Below are 21,530 nucleotides of genomic sequence, written 5' to 3'. Positions count from 1 at the left end.
CTCTCTTTTGTGGTTCCTCTTCACTCATAACCGGGCCCTCATAACCCCTTCCCGATCTCAACGTGATAGCCTTAGCTTGCTCCTTTGGGTTCACTACCGTTGAGCTTGGAAAGTGACCACTAGGATTGGAGGATGAACTTCCAACTTGTTGTGCAATTTGAGCCAATTGGCCCTCCATTATCTTATTATGTGCTTGGAGTTGTTGGATGTTTGCATTCATCTCCGCATTGTTCCTTATTTGTTGAGTCATGAAAGTTTCAAGAACGGACTCAAGGCTAGTCTTTTGAGGAGGTGGAGGAGGAGGAGCGGGTTGGTTATATTGGGATCTTTGGTGGTTTTGATCCCTTTGGTTGGGATGGCGGTATGGAGCTTGTTGGTTTTGAGATTGAGGTTGGTTGTAGTGGTTTAGAGGTTGGGTTTGATTTTGGTTGTAGTTATTTTGTGGGGGGCCTTAGTTGTATTGCTTCCATCCCGTGTTATGTTGGGGCTTCCAACCTTGATTGTGGGATTGGGAGTATTGTTCATTCCTTTGCCCAATTGCCGCCGCTTGCTCTTGATTCGTTGAGTTGCAATAAGAGGACAAGTGATCATTTCCTCCACAAGTCTCACAAGACATGACTTGCGAGGAAGAGCTTGAGGGTGTGAGGGTGGCTTGATCTAGCTTGTGAGATAGCATATCAAACTTTGATGCAATAAGATCTATTGCACTAAGATCATGAATTCCGCCCTTCTTTGTTTGAGGTTGCCTTCTATCACCTCCATATGCATAATGCTTGGCCACTTCTTCAATCATCTTGTATATATCGTCCACCGATAGCTTTTTGAGGCTACCACCGGCCCCGGAATCGAGGTTGGCCCTTGAAATAGGAGTAAGACCGTCATAGAAGCTTTGTACAATGATCCATGATGTAAAACCATGGTGGGGGCATTTCCTTGTGTAATCTTTGAAACGCTCCCAAGCTTCACTCAATGTTTCATCAATGTCTTGATTGAAATTGGTGATCTTTCTTCTTAATTCGGCGGTCTTTTCCGGAGGACAATACTTTCCAAGAAAGGCTCTAGTGACTTCGTCCCATGTACTCAATGATCCCTCTTCAACCGTTCTCAACCAATGTTTTGCTTTATCACGAGGGATAATTGAAACATGTGCATACGGATGAACTCTTCCGAAATGTTGTTTTGCTTGATAGCTGTACACAACTCAAGAAAGTTGTCCAAATGAGCAAAAGGACACTCATGAGGACTACCTCCGAATTGATCGCTTTGAATCATACGGATGAGTTGAGGTGAAAGTTCAAAGTTGTTTGCATTTGTGGTGGGAAGACGTATGCCACTCCGAAGTTGGAATGCGTTGGGGTGGTTATAGTCTCTTAACAATGGTTGAGGAGGATTCTCTCCCATGTTATCTTCTTCGTTAGTTCCAAAAACCTCTTCCGGATCGGAATCCGAATATACAATGGAAAACTCGGGTGTGCCTTGCAAGAGTCTCCTCACGTTTCTCAAAGTCCTATTTAGCTCTGGATCAACGGGAATAAGCGGTGATTGCTTACTCTTTCGTGTCATGCAAAGTCAAACAAAGCTAAGAAAAACGTTAGCAATGACTATCACAAGTTAAACACACATAAACAAAAATTAAGGTAAGAAAACTACTATACATATACACACATCTAGTCTCATTCAACAATAATACATTCAATGTGACTTTGCCTCCCCGGCAACGACGCCAAAATTTGATAGGCCGTCGTCGAGCCTACCAAAGATAATAATTCCTATCTTGGTCTCACTAACAATAGTAAGGGTAAGAAAGGGTCGAACCCAAGAGAGGCGTTGAATCAACCACCGAGTACTACCGTTTAAATAAGCTAAACGAATTCTAAATTGGGTTGGTTTTGAGTAACTTCTTCTAACACAATTCAACTAAGCTAAGAGGAGGTTAACAATATTTAGAGGAATCTAGGGCTCGGGTTATACCACTCAATTTCATCACAATTCACAATTAGTGTGCAACAATCAAGGTAAATTAATGGGATAAATTAGAGGAAGTCATCTAAAGCACCCAACTACTCTCTCAAGCTAGAGGGATTACTTGAATCATGAATACAACCTACTCTCATGGTTACATAGCATAAAACAAGTGTTAAAGCATAATCACGATGACATAAACATTCCCTTGACCGGTAATCCCTATTCTCATGGCATTTCGGGTCAATCAAGCATAAGGGAGCTAACTCAAGTTCATCTCTCGATCCTTCGTTGAGAAAGCTTGGATAAATAGTTCTAGCAATGGCCATATACAAGAACTAAACAATTAAACCACTTAAGCTCAACTAATTAACATCCCACAACAACCAAATTAGCACATGCAACAAGTAATTAGTGACTACATTGAGGGTTTTGCCCAAACCTTAGAATTTAGACTACTCACAATCCATGGGGGTTAAAGCAATTAAAGATTTCAAGCAATTCATGAACAAATTCAAACTAAGGATTAAGCTAATTAACAATCCAAAACATGCAAGAACTAGCAAATAATTAACAACAAAGTAAAGAGAAGTAGAAAAGATGAGTAAGAAATGGTTACTATGAAGCTTCAAGGTGAGCAACAATGGTGGATTTTGTCTTCTACAATGATTAAATTGAATAATTCCAAGCTAATAATTGAGAACTAACTAATGATTTGAGAATTTAATGTTCTAAGACTACAAACTAAGAGAAAAGCTCTAAAAAAAAAACTGTCTACCTCCCTCAAATGAGCTCTAAAGGGGTACTTATATGACCCCCAAATAAAAAGGACGGAGAAAACAAGGAAGGAGTTCGACTGCAGGTCTGCACGGACGTGCCAGATTTGGCACGGACGTGCAAGGCTAAGCACGGCCGTTCCAAGTTCGGCACGGACGTGCAGAGGGGGCAGAATTGAGGCAGAACGTACTGCTAAGAATAGAGCAGTTCCGCACGGACGTGCGGAAATTGGCACGGTCGTGCAGCTACATCCGTGCAGGCCTTGGCAGAATGTTCTGAGTTTCTGGAGCACTCCTGCACGGACGTGCAAAGTCTGGCACGGCCGTGCACCCTCTTCTGCACGGACGTGCCAGATTAAGCACGGCCATGCAGGCCTTGGCAGCTTGCTGAAGCTTTCTGGAACCTCCTGCACGGACGTGCAAGGTCTGGCACGGCCGTGCAGGGTCTTCTAAGCCCCTTTTTTCATCTTTTCTTCTATAATGCTCCTTTCCTTGGCTTCTTTCATCCATCTTCTTGCTTCTAACCTCGGCTTTGTATCCATGGGCTCCATTTGGTCGTTCTTTTAAACCTAAAATCTCAACAAAAACACCAACAACCCGTGAAGCATAGGATACACAAAAATTGCATAATAATAGAGTAAAAATGAACCAAAACGCAATTTTTATCAAGTAAACTAGGTTCAAAACACCCTAAAATCGTATCAAATAGCAAGTTATCAAATGCCTTGGATAAAATTGAGATAGATTCTGACACTACCCCTGAGGGATTAGCCAACTTCCTCACAAGTGATCTTCCTAGTCCAATTAATATGATAACCTTTTCTGACAAGGATTTACCCCAAGAAGGTGACAAACACTACAAGGCATTAAACCTTACAGTAGTTTGCAAGAGTATGAATGTTCCTATGACTCTTGTAGATAATGGATCGGCCATCAACGTCTGTCCACTTAGAATTGCGAGGATGATAGGCATAAGGGACAAAGATTTAACTCCGTCTACACAAGGAATAAGGGCCTATGACAACACTCGTCGTCAAGCTATTGGCAAAATTACTCTGAATGTAACGACGGGAGCAATAGAACATGCTACTACTTTCCAAGTAGTAGACATTAAAGCTTCGTTCAATTTGTTTTTGGGACGCCCTTGGCTTCATGACCTAAAGGCCTTCCCCTCATCTCTCCACCAACAAGTAAAAGCTATAGTTGGGAGAATTCCTATCACCATCGATGCTTCGCCTATGAGGATCAAATCTATAGAGAATCCAATCATTAATGTGGAGCACGACGAGGATGATGAAGATTTATGGGGCTTTAACGAAGAAGTCTCCTTAATCCAGGAGGATGAAAGGACCCCTCTTTGCCATGACCCCCATTCCAACATGATTGTAAACGCCATGCTGAAGAAACAAGGACATTTTCCTGGGATGACCCTAGGAAAGAAGAAAGGAATGGCAAAATCGCTGGAGTCACCTGGCCTCCCTAAGTTAGACACTTTCGGACTTGGTTTCGAACTGACTCGGAAAGATCTCAAGCGAGCCTAGGAAAAGTCAAAGGCATGTAGAGACGCTCGCATTCAAACGAAAGCAATTCCAATGGATCAGTACCCTCTTACACTTAATGGTCAATTTATAAAAGAGGGAGAGGACTATCCAGGCCATGAATTTCCCGAGCCATCCGTTGTAAACGACATAAGACAACCGGGATTCGAAATTTTCTTGGATTGTTATTTCACAGATGAAATCCCAACTCCTATCCACAAGGAGAAAGCACCCCCATGCTTTGACTTTAACGTCATGGGATTACTGTTTGGGCGAGAAAAGAATGATCCAACTTATAAAGAGGATAACTCCTCGCTCATTCAAACAGTCCTACAAAGCGAAAGCTTCGATCCCTCGAATTAATCACTCCAGCTGAAGGATCACTACAAGGGTGGCGCAAAACTATCAAAGTGACTACTCCAAACGGAAGGAAGATATCCATTACAACAGGGCAAGGAACGATGTTTGAAGAGTCGTCTGAGTCAGAGTCTGATCAGAGTCCTTCCCCCTAGAGTCTTCTAAGTCTTTAGTAGTAGCACCTTCCCCTCCTATTTATTCTCCTAGAATAGTTAGTGATCAAGTCCCTGAGGACATATCACTCTTTGATGTAATGATCTCGGAGTATAATAATATTTCTCCTTCTCCTTATTTCTCGTGTTCTTCTCTAACCCAAGATGACGAGCATTGCTTAACTAACAATGAAAAAGACAAAGAAATTATTAAAGCAATGGAAACACTCGAAAAGAAAACACTGGCAATTGAAGAAACTGAAACGGTTGACATCTCAAATGATTCAACCCATAAAAGAGAAGTTAAAATCGGATTAACACTGAATAAACAAGAAAGAACCGATTTAATTAACTTACTTAAAGAATTTATCAATGTATTTGCTTGGTCATACGAAGATATGTCAGGCATTAATAGAGAGATAGCTCAACACACTATACCACTAATTCCAGGAATGAAACCCGTAAAACAAAAGTTACGTTGAATGAAACCCGACGTAGCTCTTAAAATAAAAGAAGAAGTTCAAAAACAAATAACGACAGGTTTAAACAAGGTATCCAAATACCCCGAATGGGTTGCCAACGTCGTCCCAGTTCCGAAGAAAGACGGAAGGGTAAGAATGTGTGTCGACTATCGAGATCTAAATAAGGGAAGTCCAAAGGACGAATTCCCTTTGCCACACATCGATATTATGGTAGATAACACGGCAAATCACGCGCTCCTCTCGTTCATGGATGGGTACGCAAGTTACAACTAGATTCTCATGGCAGAAGAAGACATGGAGAAAACAACTTTTATAACACCATGGGGCACTTACTACTACACGGTAATGACATTCGGGTTGAAAAACGCGGGTGCTACTTACCAACGTGCGGCAACTGCCTTACTCCATGACATGATGCATAAAGAAGTCGAGGTATATGTCGACGACATTATTGTAAAATCAAAAGACCGTCCAGGACACAAGTAGCCTTAAGGAAGTTTTTTGAAAGGCTAAGAAAATATAGTATGAGGTTGAATCCATCTAAGTGCGCTTTTGGAGTCACCTCAGGCAAGCTGTTGGGATATGTAATAAGCTCTAGAGGAATAGAGGTAGACCCAACCAAGATCAAAGCAATCATGTCAATGCCACCGCCCAAGACTGAGAAACATATTCGAGGATTTATTGGCCGGTTGCAATACATAAGTAGGTTCATATCAAAGTTGACGACAATATGTGAACCAATCTTTAAAAAGCTCAAGAAGAATGTACCAGTGATATGGGATGACGAGTGTCAAAAATCCTTTGAAAAGATCAAAGCCTATCTCGCAAATCCTCCCGTATTAGCACCAGCACTTCCCGAAATACCTCTTAGGTTATATTTGACGGTTACCAAAGAGACAATGGGAGCTATGCTAGCACAAGAAGTAGAAGGCAAAGAGAATGCAATCTACTACCTAAGCAAGAAAATGCTCGAATACGAAACACGCTATACGCCACTCGAGAAGTTGTGCCTCGCCTTGGTGTGGGCCACAACCAAGTTAAGACATTACATGCTAGTGCATACCGTCTTCGTAGTCTCCCGACTAGATCCACTCAAGTATCTATTTGAGAAATCTACACTCAATGGACGCATATCGAGATGGATAGTTAATCTAGCCCAGTTTGATGTAAGGTTCATGCCACAGAAAGCTATCAAAGGATCCGTGGTGTCAGACTTTCTAGAAGATTTTCCAATAGAAGACTCGACGCCAATACAAGACAACGAATTTCCAGACGAAGACCTAATGGTTACTGAAGATGATACTTGGACCTTATACTTCGACGGAGCCTCAAACCAAATGGGATGTGGCGTTGGAGTATTACTAGTATCACCTAAAGAAGAGCATGTTCCAATCTCTATAAAGCTCGATTTCGACGTTATCAACAATGCTGCTGAATATGAAGCATGCGTGGTAGGCCTTGAAACAGCTTTGGCATTGGGAGTAAAAAGGTTAAGGATATTCGGAGACTCTTCCTTGATCATCAATCAAATATCCAAAAGATGGAAAGTAAGGAGCGAAAGTCTAGCCCCTTACCAAACCTATCTGGAAACTCTTACCGATCAGTTAGAGAAGGTAGAATACACATATCTACCTAGGGAAGAAAATCAATTTGCTGATGCTTTGGCAAGACTAGCCTCAATGGTTAAGATTCCCACGGAAATCGAGCAAATGCCTCTAACCATAGAAAAAAGGCACAAACCGGCATACATCCAGGCTATAGAAGACAAAGAAGTAGTCCAACGCGAAGAAGAAGAGGAAGAGGAACCATGGTACACAGATATACTTAATTATGTCACCAAAGGAAAATACCCTCCCCATGCTAACAAAAGAGCAAAACGAGCATTAAGGCTTTTGGCTTCCCAATATGTACTCATAGACAACGAGCTACATAAAAGGGTACCTAAGGGTCGAGCTCTCTTATGTGTAGGAAAAAAGGATGCACAAAGAGCAATGAGAATAGTCCACGAAGGAATCTGTGACACTCATATAAATGGCAAAATGTTGGTCCAGAAAATAATGCGAGAAGGATATTATTGGATTACAATGAATAGGGATTGCCATCAATATGTAAAAAGATGCCCTAAGTGCCAAATTTATGCCAATTTACAACATGTTCCTCTATCGTTGCTCTACACCTACACATCGCCATCACTACTACAAAAACAGTTTATTAAGGCGCATTGGTAGCCGCGCAACATGTTAATAGTGCTGAAATATGCACTTTCCGTGTAAAATTAGAGCGCTTATTAAAAAGCACTGCAATATAGCGTTGTTACGGCCAAAAAAAACCGTGCCACTTAGTTTTTTTTATTTTGTGAAATATTTCAAAACTCCCACGACTCCCACTATACTTCTGCAAATCCCTAACCTATCACTACTGAAAATATGAAATTGCCCCAATTGTGCGCTCATCAATCTCCCTAATCTCTCTGAATATCATCCTCAAATTTTTACTTGACGAACCATAAACATTTAATTCGTTTTCTTTTTGCTGAATTTTCCCTTTTAATTTGCCCAATTCGTCAATTTTGTTTGAGAATTTTAATTGACCCATACAAATTCAAAATTCTCATTCTAAGGTAAAGCTTTTCTCATAATTTTTTGTTTTTCTATTGAATTTCCCCTTTTAATTTACTTAAATTCTCTGTTTTGCAAATTAATTTACACGATTTGCTGATTTTTTGCCGGGTTTTGTCAATTTCTAATCTTTATATGTTTATTTCGCCAATTCCAATTGCAATTTCCTGAATTAAGCTCAGTTTTGCCCATCAATTTCGGCTATAATTGCAGATCTAATTTCAATATTCTCGAAAAAATTCTTGTCAAAAAGAAAGAGATCCAGAAAAGAGGCTACTTTCAGGTACGTTTATTGCATGTTTATTTAGATGTAATTTCGTCTATGTAATGCATATTTTCTCAGCAATTTTTCATCAATAGAAGTGTTTAATGTTTCATGTTGCTTATCATGTGCTGTGTTTAATTTCTTTGGCTATCAATTTTGTAATTATGTATTCTTGAGTGTTTAATTCAATCTTTAGTATATACCCTGATTACTCATGTCTCATAATTCTGTATAAGTAATGAAATTAATAAGGTCCAATGATATATCTCAATCAAATTGAATATGAATTAAACCAGTATGATTAGATTCTCAAAACATCATGTCAATGAAATTAAACTTGGTCGTTTGACACCTTTAAGCCATTAGACATATTGTTTCTATCATAGTATGTTAGTTTTCATCCACCTCAAACATGAGACAGATTGTATTAAGAGTCCTTTACTTTGCAATTTATAGGCTTACTACATGTTTAATGCATTAGTAACTACACTGTACTTCATTTCACACACCCCCCCCCCACAAAAAAAAAAAAAAAGAAAAAAAAAGAAAAATGTAGAGTAGTTAACTTGACTATAGAGTCTGTGGGCATTTTTTTACGATTGGATTTGTGGAGTTTGTGATATGTATCTTCTAGCCTATCCTCTAGCCTATTTTAATTATGTGTCAGTTGGTTATATAATATTGGTTGGTATCCTAATTGCCTATACACAACTATATAAGATATGTTATTGGAGATAATCCAACAAAACTAGATGCAAAGAATAAAAGGGTAAGAAAAAAGATTACATGGAATAGATTGTTGATTTGGGAAGAGCCTAGAAATATAGGAAGTAAATGGATTTATGATATATAGCTTTAGAGAAGGCTAGTGTTCATGTATGTGGGCATGAATTCTTGACATGATATATTTGTAAGTAAAAAGTTGCTGCTCTAATTCTTTTCTTTGACTTGTTGTTCTCCTTTATTTTTTTTGGGTCAAAAATCTCATCGGCTTCTGATATAATAAGAACATGAGCCAAGCCTTTTGGAGAAAAACTTGTATTTTAATCTCAAGTGATATTTCTGTAATCCTAGACTAGGGTGTATATATATATATATATATATATATATATATATATATATATATATATATATATATTACAATCTGGTGTTTCACATGGTATGATATAGGACAAGAATCTTAAAGGTTAGTGCTTATAGGTGTCAAGGGATCAAATTTCTTTTCTAAAGCTGCAGTAAGACTAGTAAAGCACTGCATTCTCGATATTTGGGGGTGGGGGGTTGAATTTTAATTTGTAATTATAAAAATTCAAATTGTTGGTAGTGTATAAGACATCCTCAACCCAAAAGAACGTATTAAAAACCAAAGAAAGAAGTCTACATTAGGCTAAAATATCTTCTTAATTTAATTCATTTAAGCTACTTAAAGTTATTAGATTATTTGAAAATTATATCTACTATATGTTATATCGTGATTGCCTTTTTCCTTTTCGCCTAATAAATTAAACTCATAAACATTTCATTTTCCAGTGTTGTTCATTTTCCGTCTCCTAGTTACATAAGTTGCTTATTTTTCTTTGGTATGATTACTTACTAGAATCATATAAAAGAAATATGTTGTGTGAACTTGGAAAACTTAATTAAGGATCGTACTAATCTGGTTACAATTTTTTTTCATTACTTTTAAGTGAAATTGGTTGAACATTGTCGTTTGCGAAATTCTAAATTAACACTTTTGCATATTTCATTGACGATAATGTTAGTAATGTAGGAACTATTAATTAATACTTTGTTTAATGTTGGGAATGTCTCTTTCATCTTTGAGTGTTTAATGTTGGGAATGTTAGTAATATGTATGTAGTAATTTTCCAGGTTTGATTTCTTATTATTGATTGGTACATTTGCGCCTTTTAACTTGATGATATGGAGTTGATAACTTTTCTTCTTTGTTATTTTTGTAGGATGTTGAAGCTTCTCCCAGAGCTAACAATGACACTAATCGTAGAGATTAGTTATTGCGTTACCAAGGTTAGATTGGTTATTAAATGTCTTACATTTTTTATTTTTTATTTTTTATTCATCATATAATAATTTTTAATATAGTAGTTGACTATTTGTTTTCACTCATGCAGGGTATGCTTTGGCAACTTCAAAGTTGGAACATGAAAGCAATTTTAAAGCATCAATATTTAGTCTTATAAAATAAATCTTATATTGGCATAGATTTGGTTTTGGCATTAAGTACATTCTAGCTACTGAACGTTTTTTTTTTTTTTTTTTTTATTTTATATATATATATATATATATATATATATATATATATATATATATATATATATATATATATATATATATATATATATGACTTTAGATGGTTATTTGTTTAAATGATTTTAGGTACTTTATTTCAATGTCTCTTGTTTGATGACATTTATGACTATAATTTATTTTTAATAAAAATTTTGGTGTTTACAATTTTATCATGTAAAAAACAGGTTATTTAGTAACGCTCTAAATGTTATTATAGATGCTATTACAGAACCGCACCATTGTACATCTTGCGATGTTAAAAAGTGCCTTTACATATTGTTAGATAGTGTGGTAGTTTACCTCTTACGACGCTTAAAAGTGCCTTTATAGGCTATAGGTAAGTGCGTTACATAAATAATGCCGGCGCTTAAAAGTGACGCCAAAAGTATAGAAAAGCACTCCCTTACAAGCTATGGCGGCGCTTACAAGTGCCTTGGTAGGCTGTGTACTATGCGGGTTCCAAGGAATTGGCGACGCTTACAAGTGCCTCTATAAGATGCCAAAAAGCACGTCAAGGTCGCGACGCTTTTTTAAACACTATATCGACGTTATTAAATAGTGTCGCTATAGGGTCTTGCGGCACCGGCTTAAACGACACTTTTCGTGGCGTCGGTAAAGGGTCTAGCAGCGCTTTTTTGCGTCGCAGGAGCCCATTTCTTAGTGTCGCAATATCCCTTTCCTGTACTAGTGCATGGCCATTCTCTACATGGGGAATCGACATCATCGGCAAAATCACTCCCCCAGGAACAGGAGGCCACGAATATATCTTAGTAGCGATTGATTACTTCACAAAGTGGGTCGAAGCGCAATCATACGCTAAACTCACTGCAAAACATGTAGCACTCTTTATCGAAAGAAATATTATTTGTCGATACGGAGTCCCACATGAAATGATAAGTGACAATGGAACTCACTTTCAAGCCGAATGTGAAGAATTGCTACAAAAATATGGCATTCAACATCATCATTCTTCCCCTTATAGGCCTCAAGCAAATGGAGCAGTCGAGGCAGCTAATAAAAACCTAAAGACTATCATCGAGAAAATGACGGAAAATTATAAGGATTGGCCTGATAAACTTCACTTCGCATTGTGGGGTTACCGCACGTCAATTCGCACATCAACAGGAAACACGCCATTTTCCTTGGTATATGGAATGGATGACGTACAACCTGTCAAACTAGAAATACCATCTCTACGCATTGCGTTAGAGAGTAAACTCGATGAAGTTGAATGGACTAGGGAAAGATATGAAGAATTAATTCTACTCGACGAGAAACGACTAGAAGCTCTACATCACACTCAGTGTTATCAAACTCGCATGGCTAGGCATTTTAATAAGAAGGTCAAGACAAGAAACATCAAAGTAGGAGACTTGGTGTTAAAAGCACTAAGAAAAAATGTTTTAGATCCAAGGGAAAAATTTAATCCTAATTGGTCCGGACCCTACATTGTCAAAACAATCCTGTTAGGAGGTGCAGCAAAACTAACTGATATGGATGACAACGAGTTCTCAAACACGACAAATCTTGACCAACTTAAGAAGTACTACCCATAATTACTTGAGTAGGATACTCAAGAGAGCTACGTTTGGCCTGATTCCTTAAGAAAGGATACGTAGGCAACCCTTTACGGGTGCGTCCACCTTATTTTTCGACATTCTCGCGTCCCAGAATTAATTAAAATTCGACAGAAGATCGGCGAAATATCGGCGTCGTAGAGAAAGCTCTGGCGCCAGCCAACAACCATCAACGCCAGTCGATGGAATGGGCGCCTGGCGCTAGACTTCCCTGGCAGGCGCCAGTCGCAAATAAGTGGCGCCAATTCACAGACAAATCTTGGGCAAATTTCGGTGTTTTACGAAAAATTTTCGACTTCCGTACTCGAAAAATTTCTGGAAAATTAATTTTTTCGGTTTTCATTGCTTTAATAAAATAAATTTAAAGTAAATAATTTAATAAAAAGCTGAAATTTCATTAATAAAATAAAATTACATTGGAAAATTTGTCAGGAAAAACCTAATAAAAGACACTTTTTGTCAGGAAAAACCTATAAAGCGTTTTTGGCTCAAAAAAACCTAATAAATTTTTTTTTTGTTCAAGAAAACCAGACTCCCTATTCCGACGTTGACTGAACGTTTTCCGGCGTTGACCGTTACATGTGCCATGCACATGACCCTAAATTGACTATTTTACCCTCATTTGTTATTTACCCCTTTCCCTAATAACTTTTCTACCCAAATTAAATTCCCCCCTTTTTTATTCACTGTCTTCATCTTTCTCCATTGAAGAACGTCTCCATTGAAGAGCAGCGCTTATCTCAATTGAAGAACGTCTGAGCAGCAAGGTTAGTTCTTGAAATTTTTGCTCCAAAAATCAATTAATTTTGCAATTCTTAGTTTAATTGTGGATGTGGTACTGCGTTTGAATTTTTTCACGATAAATTTAGGGTTTCCCCCTAATTTCGTTTTTTCGTTTTTTTTTCTCAAATTTGCAGCATAATGGTTGTAGTGAAGGGTAAGAGATGCGATTGTGGGTTTCCTCTTGCCATGAGGACTTCATGGACTCATGAGAATCCAGGAAGAAAGTTCATGGCTTGCAAGTTTTACAATCCTGAAACAAGGCACAGGGGATGTGAAAAATTTGAGTGGGTTGACGAGGGTATACTTGATTGGCAGAGAGATGTAACTAATGTGTTGGTTGCAGAGAAGCATAGGCTAGCTACTGATCTGAACATTATTAAAGCAAGATTTGTCTACAATGAGCATGAGGACAGACTTGCCAAAGAATTGGAGAAGTTGAACAATAAGCTATGGAGGAGAAACAGTGAAGCTAGGCAGCAAATGAGTAGTAATAGGATTAAGTATGGGCATGTAATTAGTGTTTCTGTTCTTATATCTGTTGTTGTGAGTTTTATGTTTGTGAAAATCTTTGGCTAGGATAGTTATGAATGCCATGGATGAATTGTAACTCTTTGGCAAGAGTATGATTTGTATTTTGTATGAAATTTCCACAAAACTATGTTATTTGAATTATGAGGAATGGAAATATGCTTTTTATTTTGTGAAAAGATTGGTTGGTATTGGTAAATTAAAGTGAAAACAGAAGCTTAATAACAACATTTGCATATCAAGTAACAGGAGCTTAATAATCATGGCAGCTTAATAATCATGGCAGCTTAATATATTCATTGCCTTACACAAAAGGACTAAGTACATAAGCATAGTTCAAATTTCAAGTTTGTTCACAACCATAACTTGTTACAACCATAACCATATTGTTCAAAATGCATCAGTTTTGAAGGCAATTAGTACTGACATCAGTGTTACAACAAGTGTTACAACCATAACTTGTTAACTACCCATAGCAGGAGGATCTTGGGATTGTGTTAATGGTGGAGCATCTCCATGACAGATTGAAATATGGACTTGGTTGGCAGAGGTAGAACGCTTCTTCTTTTGGGAACCACCCTTTCTTGCCACACTTTTTCTCCTTCTGCCAGGAGGTGAAGATGCACTGGCACCAGCAGCAGCAGCATCAGAGGTACCAGTAGCATAAGAAGCAGTGGCACCAGCAGCAGAGACACCAGCAACAGATTCAGAAGACCTTTGACCAACACCAACTTGCTTCCTTCCCTTAGGTTTAGGGACTACTTGTTGAACAGGGTTATTGCATTTGGTCTTGTAATGACCAAGACCTCCACACCTACTGCACCTATTCTTCTTCTTAGCCCTTTTCACATTTCTCCTCTCTTGATCTTCTCCTTGTTCCCTCACCCTCTTCTTCTTGCTAGGCCTGCCAGGCATCTTTCTATGTGAAGGAGGCAGGGGTTTAGGGTAAGGAGTCACCTCCCATTGGGATTGGCCAGGCATGGCTTTAAAAGAAGGGGCATAGGCTTTTGCATAGGTAATGACATGGTAGGCAGGGTGAATGAAGTGTTCATAGTTCAACCTCTTTAGTTGTATGCAAGCTAGTGCATGCCAACAAGGTATACCCATAAGTGTCCACCTATAGCAACCACAAGTCTGAGTTTCTAAATTCACCACAAATGTGTCATCTCCATGATCAACTTCAAATTCATTAAGGTCAGCTTGGTTAATTCTCATTGAACCAGATTCTTGCAAACCCCTATGAACCATTTTGACTACACTAGGCATTATCTCACCCTCAAAAATTTTCAATCCCTCCTTTTTAGCAAAGCATCTAGCCAAAACATATCTCCTAATCCATTCCATCAACTGAAGAATGGGTTTACATCTAGCCTCTCTAAGGACATTATTGAAACTCTCACAACAATTATTCAGCAACATACCAGATTTGCAAGAAGATGTAAAAGCATGCCTAGACCAATGAGCTGGAGGGATATCATTCAAGTATTTGAAAGCTTCTTCATTCAATTTCTTAATACATAACATATGCTTCTCAAATTCATGCTGAAATGAAAAAGAAAGTGTTACAAACAAAAGGGAGGGAATTGCATCATATTACATCATATTACTATATAACATAAGCTAAACAATCAAGACCATATATACCTTTGTTGATGCTCTTGCAGCCCTCTAGAACGGCTCTTTGTACACTACACCTGGGAACTTCCCCTTGAAGTTTGTCCATATATGCCTACAGCAGTATCTTGTCTCTGCATTTGGCATAACTTCTCTAAATGCATCTAGCAGACCCTGCAACTTACATTAGTTATATCAACATAGCACTAACCAACAACATAACAAAATGAATACAATTTTGCCTTTTGCCTATCACTCATGTATGTGGGGTCCTCTTTCTCATGCACCCAGGTGACAGAAGAAGCCACTGATCTAAGGTCTTCTTTAAGCAAGCTCAGGAACCAAGTCCATGTCTCTGAGTTTTCAGTTTCCACAATTGCCCATGCAACAGGGAAGATGTTCTGATTTCCATCTTTTCCCGCTGCTGTCAATAGGATCCCAGGATATGGTCCCCTCAAGTGAGCTCCATCAACACCCGGGATAGATCTACACCCAGCCACAAAGCCTTCCTTGCATGCTTGAAGACAGATGTACAACCTATGAAATACAGGTTTTGGAGTGTCAATCCCTGCTATCTTCACCTTAGCAGTAGATCCTGGATTATATTTTATGATAGTTGCTGCATAATCCCAGACTCTACTGTACTCAGCCTTTGCATCTCCATATATCATCTTCATTGCCTTATCTCTTGAATAATATGCTATGTAGTAATTAATCTCAACCCCAATCTCTCTCCTTGCTCTGTTCCTAAAAGCACTCAGCCTCATACAGGGATCATCCCTCCAATCCTCAAGATACCTTTCAGCCAGGTATTGTGATGAAAGTTTGGAGTTGTGAATCTGATGGCTACAAATATGCTTCAACTCCAAGCTCTTAATCTTCCATGTCTCTTCATCTTTCAATTTTGCACAGTATATCCTAAATCTACACTCATTTTTCACTTTGCACTTGCATATGGTAATCCTTGCTCTCTTCCAAGGACATCCACATCTCTTAGAGCAATACACTGTGACCCTACTCCTATTGTTATGCAAGTAGTAGTAGTCATACCCATTCTCAATTGCATGGTGTCTAAGAGCCTTCCTAAGTATGTTGTTTGATGGAAATTTTAAACCTTTACTCAACATAATCTTACCCCTAAAATCAGTTTGTGGATTAAATACAGGGTACTCAGGAGCTTCCTCATCTGATCCTACTATGCTGGACACATCATCATCACTCTCATCCAAATCCTGCTCCTCATTCACATCAAATTTGTGCTGATTAATTTCCTCCTCAACTTCTTCCTGAAATGGAGGAGGCTGAGGTACAACACCTAGAGTTCTATTGATCCTCTCTGTGATGTCACTCACATGAATTTGATGAAACAAATCATCATAATCCTGGTCATCATAGTCATCATCAGTTAAATCAACACTATCTTCACTATCAGATCTAACTATGCCACCATCCTCTTCCTCAATCTCTTCTGTCTCACCCTTCTCCTTCTGACCCTCCTATTCTGTCTCACCCTTCTCCTTCTGACCCTCCTCTATCTGATCCCCCTCTATCTGAAAAGGAACTGTAAAAACATCACCAATTTCTTCCCAGAAACTGTCATCAGCATCAGCCCCTAACCCAACTGCAGGCTCCTCTTGTCTACACTGATTACTGCATTCAACTACAGCCCCCAACCCAACTGAACCCCCAGCCTCTGACTGTGTTGTTGCCCCCTGAACTTGTTTTTGGTGTAATTTTTTTTGGACTTTGAAAGAGTTGGTAGCTTCTCTAATCTACCATCAACTAAATAGCATGACTTAATTGAAAGGCCAGGGTTTTGTGAGAGAGAGCAAGTTTTTTTTGTGGTGGTGGTGCTTTTTCTGTGTGTTTTGTTGTTGTGTGTAGTGTGAGGCTGTGTCAAAGAGGCAGTTTTTGATGGAGGGCAAGACAAAGAAATATGTGTTTTTCCTTCAGATCTAGGGTTTTGGTGGTCCCCATGTTTTGTGCTTGCTGACTCATTAACACTAACCCCATTATCAGCCATGTCACTACACTTCCTACTGTCCAATTCAGAATCTGAGTAAAATCCCACCCCAATACCATGACTCAATGTGTTGTGAGGTTGCTTTTTTGGTTTATGGACCAAGTACAAGTCGAACCAACCATCTTTTTCAGGTGATTGCAGAAACTCAGGAATCTCAACATCACTCTTTATAAGCTTCCTACCATTAAACAAAGTACACCCCTTCCTCCTAAACCAGATTTCCCCTACTTCATCATATCCTAACTCCCTCTTTATCCAGTCCACAAATTCAAAATAGCACACCTCCTCTACATTAGGATGAAGTGACACTCCATAAAACCCACTGTTCCCATATTCATATCTGGTAACATTGTTCTTTGTAACAAAATCCCCCCCATAATACACCCTTATATGTACTGCCTCCATAAATTTATACCAACACTCGAATATATTATCCCTACCGTTAAACCTGAAGCAATTACATGCAAACCAACAATAAAAAAACCAAATAAAATATTAGACGCAACTCCAAAGACCCCAATTTTTAATTAAGCATGCATAATTCCAATAAATTACCCAGCTTGCACATTCCCAATTACCCAACAACATATGAATTTTTAATTAAGCATGCATAATTCCAATAAATTGAATCAAAAAATTCTTACCTAGGTTTTCGAATTATTTGGTAATTGGTCCCCTTTAACCTACTTGCTGCCTTTAGTACCTTCTTTGACGCTTTCTTCCTTGATTTCTTTCCTTTCATGGCAGAAGCAGAGCAATATTCAGAACAAAATTTAAACCCAAAAATAACCAAAACAGGACCCATTACATAATTAATTGAAACTTACTGTTTGGGGAGCATGAACATTCAAAGCTCTGTAATCGCAGGTGCAGTTTTCTTCAGAGATGGCAGCCTACAACTAATGAAGAGAGAGAGACAATGACGGACGAGACGTTCTTCAATGGAGAGAGATGAAGACAGTGAATAAAAAAGGGGGGAATTTAATTTGGGTAGAAAAGTTATTAGGGAAAGGGGTAAATAACAAATGAGGGTAAAATAGTCAATTTAGGGTCATGTGCATGGCACATGTAACAGTCAACCCCGGAAAACATTCAGTCAACGTCGGAATAGGGAGTCTGGTTTTCTTGAACAAAAAAAAAATTTTATTAGGTTTTTTTGAGCCAAAAACGCTTTATTAGGTTTTCCTGGCAAAAAGTGTCTTTTATTAGGTTTTTCCTGACAAATTTTCCAATTACATTATTGATGGAAATTTTAATAAAGCTGAAATAAATTGACTTTAAATAAAAATATAAACTAAGTCTAATAATTTGAAATTAAGCAATGCTCCTAATCTTTCTTTTCTTTCCTAGCCCTTTTCCAATTTTTGTCTGCTTCTTCCTCGTCATCCATAACCTTATCTAGTAGGCATCCTTTAGAGGACTTACATTCAATTTTAGAGTAGATGGTCTCCTCTTCAGCTAGGACTCCACGCTTCTTTTCTACCCAAGTTTTTTTCTCTGTGGTGTCAGCTTTCCTTTTTCCTTTATCTTTTGTAGTACTTTTCTTCCAAGGCATTATAGGTGTTTTAAAATCAACTCTTGCACCTAAGCGTTCCTTGGCAGGAATCACCCTGTCACCTAGACGACTCTTCACTTCAGTTTTACCCTGATCTTTCTTCGAATCCTTCGAAGGTTTCTTCAGCAACCACTTCTTCACATCATTAGGCAAAGAAGGAGGAACCTTTTGGGTAATCACTTCCCATAAAGGTCTAGCACTCCAGTAAGCATCAAATCTGTCTACTTCCTGGAAACAGGGTACTCATAGGGAGGACGAAGATCCCCGGAAGTTATATTCTGAAGCAAGTCGTATTGTCTTTTTACCCTGCAGGGATAATAATAAGTCATACGAGACAAACTTGGAAGACGGCAGAAAGGTTGCTTATTGACACCAACCATCCTTTCTATTTTCCACCATAGGACGACCCACTTGATATCAAAATTGCGAGATTCGAAGACCTTTCTCCACCCATGGCGCCCAATTTTAGGGAAGCGTTTCTTCCTCCTCACGAAGCAATTGGGAGTGTAGTTCTCAATATTGTCCGGAGGGCTAATTACTTCTAGCCTTTCCATTAGCCATATCTGTAAAAAATTGCAATGCAAATAAATTATTATTACAATATAAAAATATATTTTTTGATTCTGTAATTAAAAATATTATTTTTCTACCTGTAATAAAATCGGAGAGCCGCGAAAAGGTGCTTTTGGGTTCCTTTTCAATTCACCAAGACTAATCATAGTCTCTCCAACTATCAATGGCATTGGATTTCTCCCTTATTCAATTTGTTCTAGTACGGTAGTTATAATTGATTGGCCTTCATTATTTTTACCACTACTAAGAAAAAATTGATTAAGCATGCAAAATAAGAAAGCCCTTCTTCTATATATATGAAAAGACTCAGAAAGAGGTTTATCAAAATAATGGCGTGCAAATTCTTTCAGATTAACTATATTGCCATCTACTATTTTTGATAAATCCCTTTCTTTTAAATTAAAGAAGCGCTTAAAATCCTTATAATAATATGCATCTACTCTAGGGATTACTATGAGGTCTATTGCACGGAAGCCTAAAGTAGCACCAAATTCTTCTGGCAAAGGGCTAATCTCATCATACCCTATTCTAAAGCAATGAGTATCAACATTCCAAAATTCTAGAGCGGTATGAATGAAATCTAGGTCAAGATCTACCCCTTTAATGCCATAAATTCCCCCCAAGTGAAACAAATCTAATTCTTTTCTGTCTCTAGCATTAAGGGATCGACACCATTCATGGGTGTATTGAGTGAAAGTTTTGGTGACTAGAGACATGGTATTATTTTTCTAAGGCAAAGAATTATTTTATTCGCTGGAATTATGAAAGATTAGGCTGAGGCAGGGGGCTATATATGCACGATTTACGAGCAGTTTTTATCAGGATGAAATACGGAAACAGCGCCAATTGGCGCCAGAATCCGCAATTGGCGCCAGACGCCAAGGCTTGGCGCCACACGCCAAGTGTAGCGCCTGGCGCCAGCTGGCGCCAATTTGCCATGTCAGACGCGCTTTCTTAGATCGCGTTTTTACCTTAATCCGAGTCTGCTAATGACTTTACGGCTTTTTATCTTTTTAAAAAAAAATCTTTTTATTCTTATAATTAATATAACTATTATATTAATTATATTTTTCTTTTTTTGGATTTTTAGCTTAATTTCCAAGGTTTTATAAACCTAACATTTTATTTTTTCCTCTTTTCATTTTTTCTTTTGGGGGAGAGAGTCGGATACCCTCCATCAATAATAAAAATGACGGAATTTTTGCGCAAAATTGTTTTTCACACTTCTCTTGCACACACAAATATGCACATAATAATAGCAAACAAAATGAATTCATAATAGCATAAATATACAAAATATGTCTAAAAATGAGTTTTAACTAAAAGGCAAAGTTTTATACAAAGTCAAATAATAAAAAGCACAGGTACAAATCACCTCACGCGGGAGCTGACAAAGAAATAAGTCAGTAAACATGCATAATATATGGGACAAAATTTGCAAATAAATAAGCTTACTCGAGTCTGGTGGCGAGGAATCGACCACTTTACAAAGCATGGCTGGAGGAGTCATCTCCTCAATCGATCCGTATGCACGAACTCAACAACATCATCTTGATAAAGCAAAACCAAATTTGTGAAGCATTACTTGGGGGCTACTTAAAGATAAGAGCTGAAAAATCGTACCGCCACATCCTCAGCCGGTACAGGAACTGGAGCTAACAACAACAGTAGATCCTCTGCATAGCATCGCCCAAGGATCATGCAAGATCACCAAGGGGGATTAGTTCCCTCTAGCATGCTCAAACAACCTCGCAGCACCAGAACACTCAGCCACTCGCTGGGGTTGTTCTACCTTTTTGCAACATATTGTGGGTTCCTTGGCACGCCAGTTAGCCCCTCTAAGCAATTTGACATGATTTTTAGTAATCGGCTTGATTGCATAAAGTGATCGACCTAATGAAAGATCGTCTCACTTAGCTTAAAGCGCCTAAGCATTGGCTCATTGACAAAAGACACCGACATACTGGTTCATTCACAAAAGGCACCGACATACTGGTTTATCAGCAAAAGGCGCCGACGTACCGGTTCAAAGCAACGGAAGTGCCGACGACGTACAGGCATAGCGGAAGCAAAGTTCAGGTGAACTTTTAAAGATCGACAAGTGGAGGTCTTCGGTAATTTCCTTTGGAAAATTATCGCATCAAATGAGGATGAGTTCAAGCGAGGATATCTTCGACGACATTCCCTAGCTTGTGGAGAGTTGTCACAAACAACTGAAGGTAATTTCAGGCGAAGTTGTCTTCGATCGTATTCCCTTAGACGTGGAAAATGGTCATAATGCGGAAGGAGATTGTTTCAAGAGAAATATTCTTCGATAGTATTCCCTTGGACGTGGAATATTATCAATGCGGATGAGGATTGTTTCAAGAGAAGCAATCTTCGATGGTATTCCCTTGGACGTGGAATATTATCAAAGC

General features: G+C 38.5%; 2 protein-coding genes and 1 long non-coding RNA gene across 3 annotated transcripts; 2 read left to right on the top strand and 1 right to left on the bottom strand.

Annotated features, from left to right (window-relative positions):
• Positions 1-7,578: 7,578 nt before the first annotated feature.
• On the top strand, positions 7,579-10,425 carry LOC110710515. The gene is made up of 4 exons (XR_002509168.1): positions 7,579-7,887; positions 8,099-8,168; positions 10,112-10,178; positions 10,283-10,425. It is a non-coding gene; the product is annotated as an uncharacterized LOC110710515 (long non-coding RNA).
• Positions 10,426-12,534: 2,109 nt separating this feature from the next.
• Positions 12,535-13,510, top strand: LOC110710512 (uncharacterized protein At4g04775-like). Its single transcript, XM_021888833.1, has 2 exons — positions 12,535-12,804; positions 12,955-13,510. The coding sequence occupies exon 2, from the start codon at positions 12,959-12,961 to the stop codon at positions 13,394-13,396; it is 438 nt and encodes a 145-aa protein (XP_021744525.1). The 5' UTR covers positions 12,535-12,804; positions 12,955-12,958; the 3' UTR covers positions 13,397-13,510.
• Positions 13,511-13,810: 300 nt separating this feature from the next.
• On the bottom strand, positions 13,811-15,127 carry LOC110710621. Its single transcript, XM_021888947.1, has 2 exons — positions 14,993-15,127; positions 13,811-14,890 (listed from the first exon to the last, which is right to left on the bottom strand). The coding sequence occupies exon 2, from the start codon at positions 14,870-14,872 to the stop codon at positions 13,811-13,813; it is 1,062 nt and encodes a 353-aa protein (XP_021744639.1). The 5' UTR covers positions 14,873-14,890; positions 14,993-15,127.
• Positions 15,128-21,530: the final 6,403 nt, after the last annotated feature.

This window comes from Chenopodium quinoa, unplaced genomic scaffold, assembly GCF_001683475.1.
Source record: "Chenopodium quinoa cultivar QQ74 unplaced genomic scaffold, ASM168347v1, whole genome shotgun sequence".
In the NCBI taxonomy this organism is placed as follows: domain Eukaryota; kingdom Viridiplantae; phylum Streptophyta; class Magnoliopsida; order Caryophyllales; family Amaranthaceae; genus Chenopodium; species Chenopodium quinoa.
Note: the sequence above shows the minus strand (reverse complement) of the source record. Positions and strands in the feature narration are given on the sequence as shown.

Bases quoted from the DNA above. Each gene is read 5' to 3' on its own strand.
- LOC110710512 (XM_021888833.1), top strand. From the start codon at position 12,959: ATGGTTGTAGTGAAGGGTAAGAGATGCGATTGTGGGTTTCCTCTTGCC.
- LOC110710621 (XM_021888947.1), bottom strand. From the start codon at position 14,872: ATGTTATGTATTAAGAAATTGAATGAAGAAGCTTTCAAATACTTGAAT.